The sequence below is a fragment of the Bacillus rossius genome, chromosome 10, assembly GCF_032445375.1.
Source record: "Bacillus rossius redtenbacheri isolate Brsri chromosome 10, Brsri_v3, whole genome shotgun sequence".
Classification (NCBI taxonomy): domain Eukaryota; kingdom Metazoa; phylum Arthropoda; class Insecta; order Phasmatodea; family Bacillidae; genus Bacillus; species Bacillus rossius.
In genome coordinates, this window is record NC_086337.1 from 58,443,226 (window position 1) to 58,456,792 (window position 13,567).

The 13,567-nt window shown below is 39.7% G+C and overlaps 1 protein-coding gene across 1 annotated transcript in view; it reads right to left on the minus strand.

Annotated features, from left to right (window-relative positions):
* The window catches only part of LOC134536363 (NGFI-A-binding protein homolog), a 90,707-nt gene that overhangs the window by 38,562 nt on the left and 38,578 nt on the right, over positions 1–13,567 (minus strand). The window contains exon 2 of the mRNA XM_063376117.1: positions 153–254. Coding sequence (XP_063232187.1) covers positions 153–254 — 102 coding nt within the window. The remainder of the gene's footprint in view (positions 1–152; positions 255–13,567) is intronic.

Consider the following 13,567-nt stretch of genomic DNA (forward strand, 5'->3'; position numbering starts at 1 on the left):
TAGCAGAGGCAGCACTGAGGTATAACTATATGAATTTCAGGCTGTCGTGAAATGAATCCGCGAATTTTCCCGGTCTCTAGCTATGGATCGAGAGCTGGGTAAAGGGTGTCGGGACCGGAAGGTGCTTGCAGCGGCCGCCTGCAAGGACTCACCCATCTCCAGCAGGGTGTCGTAGTAGGCGAGCAGGCTCGCGCGCTGCATCACCCTGTACAGCTGCAGCTCCGCCTCGTTGGCCGGCGCTGACGTCACCACCACTGCGACACACGGACCACGCGCGCTACAGTCGCACAGTCGCCTGAGCCGTGTTGCGAAGCCTTCCTTTCACAGACGAAAGAGCCACACCCCAAGTTCGTGCTCGCTTTTTTCCCCCCAGTTCTATCTCATTGTGTAAACCGGTGTGGCATTAAATTTTGCGGTCGATTAGGATATGTTAGCTACATTATAAATACTTTAAAACATTGTGGATGGTTGGTTATATTAGGTAAGTATAGCTACATTAAAAATACTGTAAAATCATTTTTATGGTTGCTTAGCAAATAACTTTTTTTTTATATGTAGCTATCCTAGGCTAGGAAACCGAGTTTACATGATTCACAGTATCTTTAATGTAGCCATCCTAACCAAATCAACCGTCCACAATGTTTTAAATTATTTATAATGTAGCTAACCTAACCTAATTGACCATTAGTTATCATGAGTTACAATGAACAAAAACAAAACAACCCGAAGATGCACGATCGGACGTTTGGCTCTCTCGTCTGTGAAAAGAAGGCTTCCCGAGCCAAGTTGCATTGTTACTGTTCACTTCAGCCGATGAAACATCGCCATGTTCACTGGACATATGTTGGCAGTGTTAGCACGTAACTATATTAACCACCAAATGATTATCCCGTGACATCTGACCAGCAATCTGTGAGCACAGTTTTTCTACAAATAAGGGTTAATATATAATATTCAGTTAACCATCCTAAGCACGACACATTATTTTATTTACAACTAGCGACGATAATATCACTTTTATTTGTAAATTAAAAAAAGAAACAATCTTATTATGTATTAATTTGTATTGAAAATATGACACAAAAATTGCCCCAAAAATTATGTTGAACAGATCGCTACCAAACTTCACAGAATCACACACTGGGCTAATCTGAAGATTGCCTGCTGAAAACTTTAACAAAATCGGTCGAGCCGTTTTGGAGTCCATAGCGAACATACACACACCCACATAGATTTATATATATATATATAGATAGATATATATATAGATATATATACATATATATATACATATATATATATATATATATATATATATATATATATATATATATATATATATATAGAAGATAAAGATTTTCACTAGTGAGTAGTAAGTAACAGCATTAATTAATTTTTCAAGAAGGATATACACCTGATCATTGTAATGTCTCGATAATTTCTTGCCCCGAAATGATTGATAAATAAAAATAGTTCTCTAGTACCGCCAAAATGGTTTTCTACTCTACTCTCATTGGTTGTTGCGCCATGCGTCGGCAACAGAAATAAAATATAAATATATAAATAATAAATATATAAATAATAAATATATAAATAAAATATATCCATTCTATGCGCACGACCTGTCTCCCAAGCACAAGACCGTCCTATGTGCTATTGTGAATCATTAGGTTCGTAAACATGGCGTTCAAACCTTGTGCGCTCGACCTGCTGTTACTTTCATTGTTATTTGTTCAATTGTGCACCCAGCTTTACGCTCATCACTGACTCACTGACTCTGTAACGCCAAAGATATATGTATACCTAGGAGACAACCGTATCATGAAACACACATATTAGCCTGCTCCATAGAGATGTGTATGAAATAGAGATGGAATCAGAACAATAAAGTAACATTTGAAATACAGCTACATAAGTGGAACATGCCTTAGTTATTAAATTAAAGTGTTTCTTACATTCATCAGTTTTCATTGGGTGTCTTACGAATAACTATGCTTAGGCTAAACTATCTCATAAATCTAGATCGGACCGAAAAACGGTGAAAATTTTGAAGGGTACTTGTTGCAGATCAGCAAATAACCAACATACGCATGGATAAACATAAAAAATACCCTCACAAAATATGTACCTTAAAACAAATGACGTCCTAAGCTGGATTAGGAATGGCTACTAGAGGTGTGTTATTGTAGGTACAAGCAAAGTTAAATTTTATATTTATGTCTCCTTTAATTATTACCTACCCTTTCAACTGTAAATTGGTACATTATAAATAGATACAAATAGTTTCTTACACAAAATGCTTTTACATAGTTGAATAATTCGCTCAAACATGTATAATACTGATCCCTGCAACTGTAACATTCAATACTTGTACAAAATTATAAGCATAACACGAAACCATGATATTTTACATTATCAGGTCCCGCAATCGGACTCTCGCAAAGCAAAGCTAGCCAGCTGTGAATGACAAAATGAGAGAGAGCGAGTCAAATAGATACAGCGCATCATGCCTCAAACGGCTTAAACTATTAACGTAGACCAGACAACAATACATTTGAATATATATATATACTGTATAGAAGTGGCGAGTGGATAGGATTTACTCTACGTTTTTCAAGAGCGTAAAATGAGCAGCTTGGGAACTTCACCGCTGCAGTGCGCTGCCGTAACGCCCTGTATCGTCTTAGTTGTTGTGTACGCGTTAGAATGCAGCACTGTCGCCCGCTGTCATTCCCCGCACCCCTCATCCATCATTCACTGCAGCTCGAGGTCGTTCAACGGGAGGGGGAAGGGGTGTTTGAAGAGTTCGACACTTGTCCGCTAGGGACCACCACAAGTCGATGCCCTAGAGATGGTGGCGATTGCGGCGGTGAATTAACCAACTACCTCAAAACCGTATTAGAAATTTTAACCTGGGCTGGCGACTTCTATACAGTATATATATTCAAAGACAATACATAACTGGCAAAGCAAGATACAGTTACAACAAACAAACAAAAGGGACAGAAAAATTATTGAGCCACAAAACCGTACGTACCACGAACAAACGTGACATGGTTACTCTATTGCCAAATTCCAAACGTATATTTCCAAGTGGCAAGCCGAAACAAATAATTTAGAAAAAATTTCAAAAGGCTACATAACGATCACATGACGTTAAGAACAGGGCCACAACCTGTTGGTGCCCAAGCACACAAACCCAAGTTCCGCGAAGAAGCTTGCCATGTCGAGAGCTCGCCAGCACCGTACCCCTAACTGACTATAAGAGTTACCAAAGGAACTGCATGCTGCTCAAATGCCAAGTGAGCCGACACTGTCGGTGGCTACAGCTGAACAGGCCTCGAGACCCAGCGCCGAAAATCCTCGAATGCCGCGCCCCAGAAGGGGAACAGCACAAGCGCCGTAAACCTGAAGGGAGGGGGATCACTACCAGTTGGAAGGAGAAGGAGTAGGTTTCCTGCGGCAAAACAGTTGCGACGTTTCGGTAACTGGCATCTGTCCCAGTCATCAGGCACAAAGATGCTGATCAGTCTTCGCTATTGTTGGAACTGTCTCGTTGCTGTTAACCCACTATGTTCGTCTGTGCCGTTATAATATTATTTCCATGACTAAACTCCTTCCACGTAATTCTTGTGCTGTCTGATAGTCAAGTTTCGTCTGTGCTGTCGTCGCCGTGTCGTCCACAATACGTGTTTGTGTTCATCTGTTTGACATCAGCTGATTTAGTCTTGTCCTCTGTGGGTCTGTGTTATCGTTTTTAAATTCATTATTTTGCATTAATTTCATTTTTTTTTTCACCATTAACAAAGCAATGGCGCGTGTCCACGGAACTGTATGAGATCAAGTGGAGGACTTGATGTAAGCTTTTGGACATACGCCATTGCTAAGCACATGTATGTCTGTAGAAGAAAACTACAAAAAAAAAAAAAACCAAAAGACAAAAACACAAATTAAGTGAAAAAAAATTGCTGTTGTCAACAGGATATAAACACCACACTGTTAACAGCAAATTTTTTGCTTAATTTGTGTTTTTGTCTTTTGGGTTTTTTGTTTGTTTTCTTCTGCAGACATACCTACATGTGCTTAGCAATGGCTAGAGACCTGAAAAATTCGCGGATTAATTCGGTGGTAGGCTAGAATTCAAACACATATACCTCTTAGATGATTTTGCTATTGGCTTACTGTTCATCTGGACGAATGTCGACCAGTTATAAACCCTCAACCGAAGAAGGATCGAATCACAGACAAACCAGCTGAGACGACTTACAAGTCGGCAGCCAATGAACTTGCGTTATTTGCCCGAGTGTACAAGGGTATGTGCAGTCTATCCTGAAGGCCATCGAAACCGCGAATTTTGCAGGTCTCTAGCAATGGCGTATGTGCAAAAGCTTACATCAAGCCGTGCACTCCCATTGCACAAATCTTTCAAAGACAGTGTCGAGTGGAGGCATGCCCGCCGCCTCGGGGCCACGTGGACCAGGGAGAGGAGGGGAGGGGAGGGGAGGGGAGGGGAGGGGAGGGGAGGGGAGGGGAGGAAGGTCGTCGGGTCGATGGTCGCAGTGAGGCAGGTCGGGCGCCGCGACGCTGACACACTTCCACGCGGCGTCGTCCCGCTCGGCCAATCAGCGCCGCTGCTGCCCATCGGCGTAGCCTTGTTCATAAAGTTAGGGGGGGGGGGGACAAATAATGATTTTGATGTCACGTAAACCCATTCCCCTCTTACTAAGACGGGCGGGTCCGGGGGTCCTCCACCGGAAAATTTTGATTTTAAAAGTGCCAAATAGCGCTTTTCAAGCAGTTTTTGTATCTAACCATTGGATACATCAATGTTAAAATTATTATTGTTTCCTTAAGAAAAAAATTTGAGAGTGAAGAAATTACAGATAAAGTTGGGCAGAATAATATTATAAAATAAAAATATCACGCTCTAGAAAGTTGGGGGGGGGGGGGGGCAGTCCCCTCCACCCAAAAAGTTCAGGGGGACACGTCCCCCCTGCCCCCCCCCCCCCCCGGTTCCTTCGCCCCTGGCGCTGCTGCCCAGGCGGGCCGACACCGCGCGCCTAACCGCTGAAACTTTTCGAACCCACGAACACTAACACGCATTCTCCCACCGCGCGCTCCTGAAATACGCCCTCAGCACAGTCGCGGGTTCGAGTCCTGTCTGCAACCCCCGCCAAACCACCCGACCCGCAACATCTCAGGGTCACCAAACAGCCGTTATCTACATCACCATTCAAACCTAATATCTATTTTCACAGCCAGAGGTAGTTGGGCGGCAATCCGCGGCCTGGAACTCTACGCGGGGGCCTGTGGTTCGATGCCCGGGTCTGGCACTCGGACCCCGAGGCCCGCATGTGGCTGTGATGATAGTACAGTTGCAGCTCGCCCTGCGGCGGTGTTGCCTGATGGAGCAACCAGTCTGAGCCTCCTCGGCGCGAGAGAGGTCTGCAGCTCTAGCTGTGGAGCCGGACTAACCGGTAGTTCTACCATCACCCCCCCCCCTCCCACACTCCCGCCTGCCCACGCGCGGGCTGTAGGCAGGTGCAACAACGTTGCAACAACTTTGCAGCAGCGAGGTCGCGGCGAGGTCGCCGAGTCTCGGTGCTGGAGGCGCGACGCGCGCGACGCGACAGCGAGACATCGCGTGCGATGTCTCCCCGCGGCGGCGGTCCTCGACTCTGCGGGTCCCAGGGCCCTGGCATCAGGAAGGGCCCTGACATCATGAAGGGCCCTGACATCAGGAGGAAATGCCCTGACATCAGGAAATGCACTGACACCAGGAAGGTCCCTGACATCAGGAAGGGCCCTGACATCAGGAACGGCCCTGACATCAGGAAGGGCCCTGACATCATGAAGGGCCCTGACATCAGGAAGGGCCCTGACATCAGGAAGGGCCCTGACATCAGGAAGGGCCCTGACATCAGGAAGGGCCCTGACATCAGGAAGGTCCCTGACATCAGGAAGGTCCCTGACATCAGGAAGGTCCCTGACATCAGGAAGGGCCCTGACATCAGGAAATGCCCTGACATCAGGAAATGCCCTGACATCAGGAAATGCACTGACACCAGGAAGGTCCCTGACATCAGGAAGGGCCCTGACATCAGGAAGGGCCCTGACATCAGGAAGGGCCCTGACATCAGGAAGGTCCCTGACATCAGGAAGGGCCCTGACATCAGGAAGGGCCCTGACATCAGGAAATGCCCTGACATCAGGAAATGCACTGACACCAGGAAGGTCCCTGACATCAGGAATGGCCCTGGCATCAGGAAATGCACTGACACCAGGAAGGTCCCTGACATCAGGAAGGACCCTGACATCAGGAAGGGCCCTGACATCAGGAAGGTCCCTGACATCAGGAAGGGCCCTGACATCAGGAAGGGCCCTGACATCAGGAAATGCACTGACACCAGGAAGGTCCCTGACATCAGTAAGGGCCCTGACATCAGGAAAGGCCCTGACATCAGGAAGGGTCCTGACATCAGGAACGGCCCTGACTTCAGGAAGGGCCCTACGGGGCGTCTGGACGGATGTACAACAGCCCTCTAACGAACACCCCTTTCGGCAATGCCCACGGGCGCGGATATATTTACAAGTAACTGTTCATCCTGGAAGTATTTTGGATCCTCTATACACTTCTGAAACATTCTAACAACTTACGTACATAACACAAAACAATGATCGATTAAATATTTGCTCATTTTCCACGCAGCGAAAATTTTCGAATATTTTTTCAACTATATGCATCCAGCATTGAATAGATTAGAACGAAATACAAATTATTTGCCAACTAAGGTAATTATCTAATTTTTTGGATCTTCGAACACTATTTTTCATCCTTTGCACTAATAAGGTGGTCGAATAAAAAATAGGCTTTGCACCAATATTGAGTAAATATTAAGATGGTATAAAATAAATTCGAACGAATTTGATACAAAGAAAATTGTTTGAATATATATATATATATATATATATATATATATATATATATATAAATCTCAATCCCTGTTTTTACAGTAAACTTAGTAACTGTTTTTTACGGTAATAATCCATTTCATCAAAAAATGTTTCAGCCAAGGTTTAGATTAAGTTTATGATTCATTAAATAAATTATAACGGATCTGATATATCTACTAAAAAAATATGATTATTTTTTTACTTTCAAACATTGTTATTTCTACCCCTTGCAGTAATGGCTAGTCATACAAAATACATTTTTGAAAACAAAAAAAAAAGTTGTAGATAATATTTTTAGGGTTTAAAACAAAGAAGAATGGATTTAATAGTGTCCAAGGTACGGATTTAATGATTTTTTTTAAAATTTCTATCCTCTTTTTTCAACCATTTGCAGCAATGTTTCGTCTTAACAAAAACTGTATTAGACAAAAGTTTTAGATAAAAAATTATAAGATTTACAAACACTTTGGTTGAATTTGATGGTGCGCCGACAAACAGAGTTATGATTTTTTTTTGTCCTCCAACCCAATACCAGTTTTTTTTAATAATTGACGATATACACATATGTTTCTTTTAATATAGGCTAAATAATTCAGCTCATCTGCCATCAAACATTTTTTTTTGCTATGATACTAAGATATTCAAGTAAGTATCGTAAATATCACTGCGTTAGTTTAGCCCCCCCCCCCCCCCCACCAAACACACACACAATACGACGTCATGGGGAACAACCCATATGCCTCTACTGAGGTCCGTGGGAATGGCGTCATGTGATTCATTATAATCTTTGAACGTTTTTATAATATGCAGTCATTATAGTTCAGTTAAAATGTAAAGATATTGTTCAGCACTTTAAATTAGATGCTAATAAAATTTAAATTTTTCGTTTTTCCATTAATGTCCTTATTTTTCAGAGAAAAATGTCGCTTCACCAGTTCGAGCTTGGATGGACGTACACAACATTTCAGTTGACAGCCCATCAGGAAAAATAGTTCTTCGACTTGACGTCTTGAGTGTCGTGTTGATGAATGAAAAAGTCGGCTTTAGTTCTCGTTGAGTTATATTTGGGGTGCCCTTATTTAATTTTGTTATTGTCTCCAACACTGCGACAGTGTAATCTGGCCGGGCGCACGCATACAAGCCGCTAGGCCCACGTAAACGATGTTCAGACAAGTTGCCGACTGCAGTTGGTTCGTGTTTAAATGCACGTCCTTGCAAGCCTTCCTTAAGATCTAGTTCCAGTTGGTTGTGTATCATCCCGCTGTGAGCCAAAACTAACGAGGGCGCGTGTGCCTAGTGGCTTGTGTCCTTGCGCTGATCAAGTGTCGCAACGACATTAGCAGAAACACAAACATGCAAACATGACTACGATTCTTGTTGTTATCTGTCCAAAGCAACATAAAACCGGTTACAACGGCAACCAGATTAAAAAAAAAACTTTTTTTTTTTTAAAGTTTAACGAGTGGAACTAATTCCCCCATCTCGCTTGCAACATAGCAAGCTGTATAACAAGGAAATACACGTTTATGTATTCGCAGTTGCAACCAAGGTTTTTCTTCTCCAAGGTTAATTTCAAAACTGTCAGGATTATACATAGTAAATGAACTTGAGCTGTCCAGTATAAATATGACGACGTAGTTTTGCAGCAGATCCGGATATCTTGAAGCCTGGTGACAACTGAATCTACTTTTGATACAAAGAAAACAAATACTGATCAAGGTTAAAATTATTCTGCATAACAGCTTTGCAACCTGAAGTTTTTTTAAGATATTATTTGTTAATTTAAGAAAAGGTTACACCTCGTGTTTCTTATTCAAAAATGTTTTTACAGATCTCCAAGTCTCCAAATACAGGATGTCGATAAAAGAATGCCCCAGGTTCAACGGTAGGTATATTATAAAAGTTTAGTTAAGACTATTTACAACAAAACATTCAATAATTTTAAGGTAAACTAACATAGTTATTCTTACAAATGTTCAGTATGTGCACCTTCAGTTATATGGCACACACAAAAAAAAGTGTGTATATGTATGCATACATGAAATAATTTTCATTTTCTAAAATATTAAAAGAAATTGAATTTTTAAACTAACATTTCGTGATTATTAAATTACTTAATTTTTTTTTTTTTAATTTCTCAACGAGCGCCTTATGCGCATTACAACCTCCTAGTTCATATTATGTTTGGAACACTTTAGAAAATATAAATAAAACTAGCTGCCCGACCCGGCTTCGCACGGCTATACTAATGGAAAAAAATTTAAGCCACATCTCCCATTTACAGTAATGGTAAATTCAAAAAAATTCAGTGAAAATTTATTGCAATGCTGTATAATGTACCGGAGAGAAAATGAATAGCACCGATGGTTTCCCGACTCGTGCACGCAACGTACAACTGATGTACCCGTACTTCGCTACGGCAGTCTACATGCAGATCACTCTTGCGCCGCTCATTATACATGCCCCTCCTTGTGGGTACGCCACTGCCGCGCGATGCCCGTTGCCATGGAGACGCAGAAGGCATGAACAATGCAAAATCCTGTTCTCATGCAGACAAAGTACCCACTGTTGCCTGGTTTTAACCACCCATGGGATCTAAATTTCGGAAAATGTCATCCTGCGTAACATAAGGAACATTACTGTGAAGTTTCAAGTCTGTAAATATATATACTTGAAAAAAGGGGCAATTTTTGATATTTAAAATACCCGCCAAATTTCAACGGTGATGAGGACTGCACTATCAATGAAATAGTCGTTGCCATAGAAACGAATGAAGCATCAACAAAGCAACAGCCGTTGCCATGGTGATTTCCTACCAAAAATAGAAATTAAAAATTTTGTCTAAAAAATAAAAAATAAAATTTAGTGCAACATTTAGGGGGATGAAAAATAGATGTTGGCCGATTCTCATAGATACCGGATAAGCACAAAAAATTTCATCAAAATCGGTCAAGCCGTTTCGGAGGAGTATGGCAACGAAAACTGTGACACGAGAATTTTATATATAAGATTTTATTGTTCCTTTGTAGGGCCTTTGATTTTAAGAGGCCGTGTCACAAATTTGCGCTCCTATCTATATCAATGTTATTTTAAAAGGCAGTTTTTCTCAAAGTCTATAAGAGGTAGGGGCCAGAAATTTTGCCTACTGAAAGTATACAATACATTTAACATAACCGCTTTTTTCAAATTTAGTTATCATATCATATATTATTTCTGTGATGAAAAAAATATAATCAATATTTTGATTTGTCCAGATACAGTGGAATTTTGCTTATATTTATAATTATTTAGCAAAAACTGAAAAGGCCATTGAAATGTATTGTACATTACCTTCCGATCAGTGTCTTCATGATCATGATGGGTTTAAAAACCTGGTTGTAATCAAGTCTTTAACTATTTCATGACAACATTTATACTTAATAATTTGGAGATAGGCCTTTTCTATCCTAAGCCCCTGAGCTTTCACTATCTGGTCTGGCGACCGACCTGACACTCTTCAACCACCCCAAGGGTCTCCGATTGCACATCCGATAAAAAAAAAGCTGTTCGTTCATTTGTTTTTGTGTCACAGACTTCACACATTTATGCCAAGGGAATATTCCGCTGATGTGACGCCATACGAATGTATTATTCGCGACCATACAACTTTTTTGTTTGTCATCGGGAAGAAATGTTCATTTTGAATTGAGCATTTTTAAATGTCAGCGTAGAATATGCTTATCTGCCCATTTTGTTTCTTTCCATAATAATGAGTAAAGTTAACATTGTCATAGACATTTTATTATATTCGTTTGCCGTCCAAGTAAAACTGTCACTATATCGCACGTAATTATATATTTTACTAATTTGTTAGTTGTCATTTTATTTAAGTTACAAATAACAGTAATCAAAAACTATTACTTAATAGTCCAGAAAAGAGATTGAGTTATTATTCATTTAATAGGGGTTTAAAATATGGTACTACATACATATTATATATATTATATATATTATACATATTATATATATTATACATATATTATCTTGTTGTCTTCTTTGTAACTTTACTGGAAGAATGGCATTTGGTATGTATGTTAACTCACAATGAAAATACTTCAGAAGTACTCAACAGTGAACAACCTAGGCCCTATACTAATTTCATTATGTTCATGGAAATATAATTAAAATTACAAATAATGAACTGTATGTGTTTCACGTAGAGATATCGTACGAACTGTATGTGGTACAGACCAACACTTGCTAAGGCTCTGAAAATACTTAATTTCAGTTAATGTGTGGAGAATATTAAAAGTTAGAAATAATGATATATATAAAACAATGCAAAGTTATCAGCATAAAAATAGAAGTTATTTTTACGTAGCGCCTATTGGAATGAATATTTTGTGTTGAATTATGTGGCATGATTAATATTCTCTTATGGTATGTGTGTTTTGTTAAAATCTTATAAAACATAACTTACTGTTGAAGGATTTTCATTTTTTTTTGTTATGATCTTATTTAAACAAGTTTTAATTATATTACACATGTCTATTTTAAAATCATTTTAATGTATACTTATAGAATTGTAATAGGCTTTATACAGACTCTCAAAATGCATGTGAGTATCTATAATTATCTACATCACCATTATGGCCGTTTCACAAGATCAAATATTTATTGAATTCAATCAGTTGCATTCATTGTACATGATTTTCAATTTGTACATTGAATTCAATACAAATTGAAGATGTTATTCAACTAAGCTTATTAACTTATAAGTATTTTGTTTGTCCAGTACATAAAAGTAAAAGATTCTTTATTATTTAAATAATGAGCATCTATAAGCAATAACGTTTTCTAAATATTTACATAAACATAATGAAATCTAATTTTTCAATACTTTATATCTACGATCACATCAACGGCAGTATTATGTAATCAATGAGGTAATTAAATATCTTTAAAAGATATTTTCTCCTCTGTAAAGTAAATTTGTGATACAGCCCTCTTAATGTTAGTCTAGTGAGTTATTTCGTCTTCTAATATGCTACAGCAATATATAAAACTAAGTTTTGTTAGTGTTTTAGTCTTTTGTAATGTTAAAGTGTAATGTAATCAATTCATTTTTTTTTGTAAATTCTTATTCATAAAGATACATATCATAATAAGATAAATAGTAATATTTGTAAATTTAGATTCTTTGAAACAACATCGATAAGAGGTTCTCCTACCTCTGTTAAACTGTATGATGGTGCATTGTAAAAAAATTAGGTAGTCTGACTTAAGTGAGATTGTATTTAGATTGTGTGTAATGCATATGCAATATCTAAGCATAAGAATTTATGTTATTATCCTTTTAAAACGTTACACTATGAATTTCGTATACTTTTTAATGTCAACTACCATTATTTTTCACGGAATATTACATCCAGATAAAGAATAATTACCACATGTTTGAAGATTAATTGTATTCCGATACATTTAAAGTATTAAAATTTTTAGATACGACTCATACTACAGTTGTAAATGTGAGGTTTCTTGATTCTGAATCCCTGCATCCGCAATTTCCTAGTGAGCCGCCGGTCAGATTGTCATCCTCTCAGATTGTCGAGGAACCAGATACATTTTTCGTCGAGTAATCTGGCGGTATAGTAGTTTTATCACGCGCTGCGGTTACAGTTACTTCGGTTGAATAAGCCACTAAATCTCACTGTTAAAAGAGAGAACTTCTAGACCAGAATATTGGAAATAAAAATTTACTGACACGGCCTCTTAAGCCAGTAGGTTAATCGGTGTAGGGAGTAAGGGAGATACGTTAAACAAGTTACACATAATCTAATATAACGATTAGTAGTATAAAAATGCGGCTTCTGCGGCTGGCTTTTGGCCGAGGTGCGTGAATTGCCGACCGCCATATTGGATTGTGACGTTATGGTGGCCATCTTGGATGAACTTGAGATTGACCTTTGACCTCATTCGCCATCTTGGATTCCCCCATTTTAAATCCACTATATTGGTTTCTGGAATATTCACCCATTTTATTTTCGGACATTTTGAATTCTAGAATTTTCCGCCATCTAAGACCCCACTCCCTATAGTTGTATTTTTTCTTACGGCCGCCGTATTGATAATCCGTAATTTTCATGCGCACGGGCAAATAAATGCACTTCTTGTTTGACGACTTACATGGTAATGAGTAATGACGCAAATGTATAAAAGCACACACATTTTATACTTTCGGCTCAGTTATGCGTAATGCCTCGAAGAGGTGAGAACAAGTTAAAAAAAAAAAAAAAATCGGCGCAGGTCTCGTAAACACGTTGATAAAACAATCTGCCTTTAGAGCCACACATTGCCCCGGCTACTACAGATTCTGTGGTCTGGAGTAGTTTTGTAGTAGCGTGGTTTTCCCTGAAGCTATGCACACCGTGTGGGTGGGAGGTGGATCACGGAAGGGCGTAACTGACCTTCAACATGCCCTTGGCCATGTGCGTAGATTCCCCCCCCCCAAATAACTCCTCTCTCAATGGGCCCGCCTGCGCTTGCAAAATCGCGGCTGTCAAAGTGAAAGTTACAGACGTTTGAACGTTATCCCGCGCGTCCCTGAGAATCGTACAGATTTCCGCCCATGCAC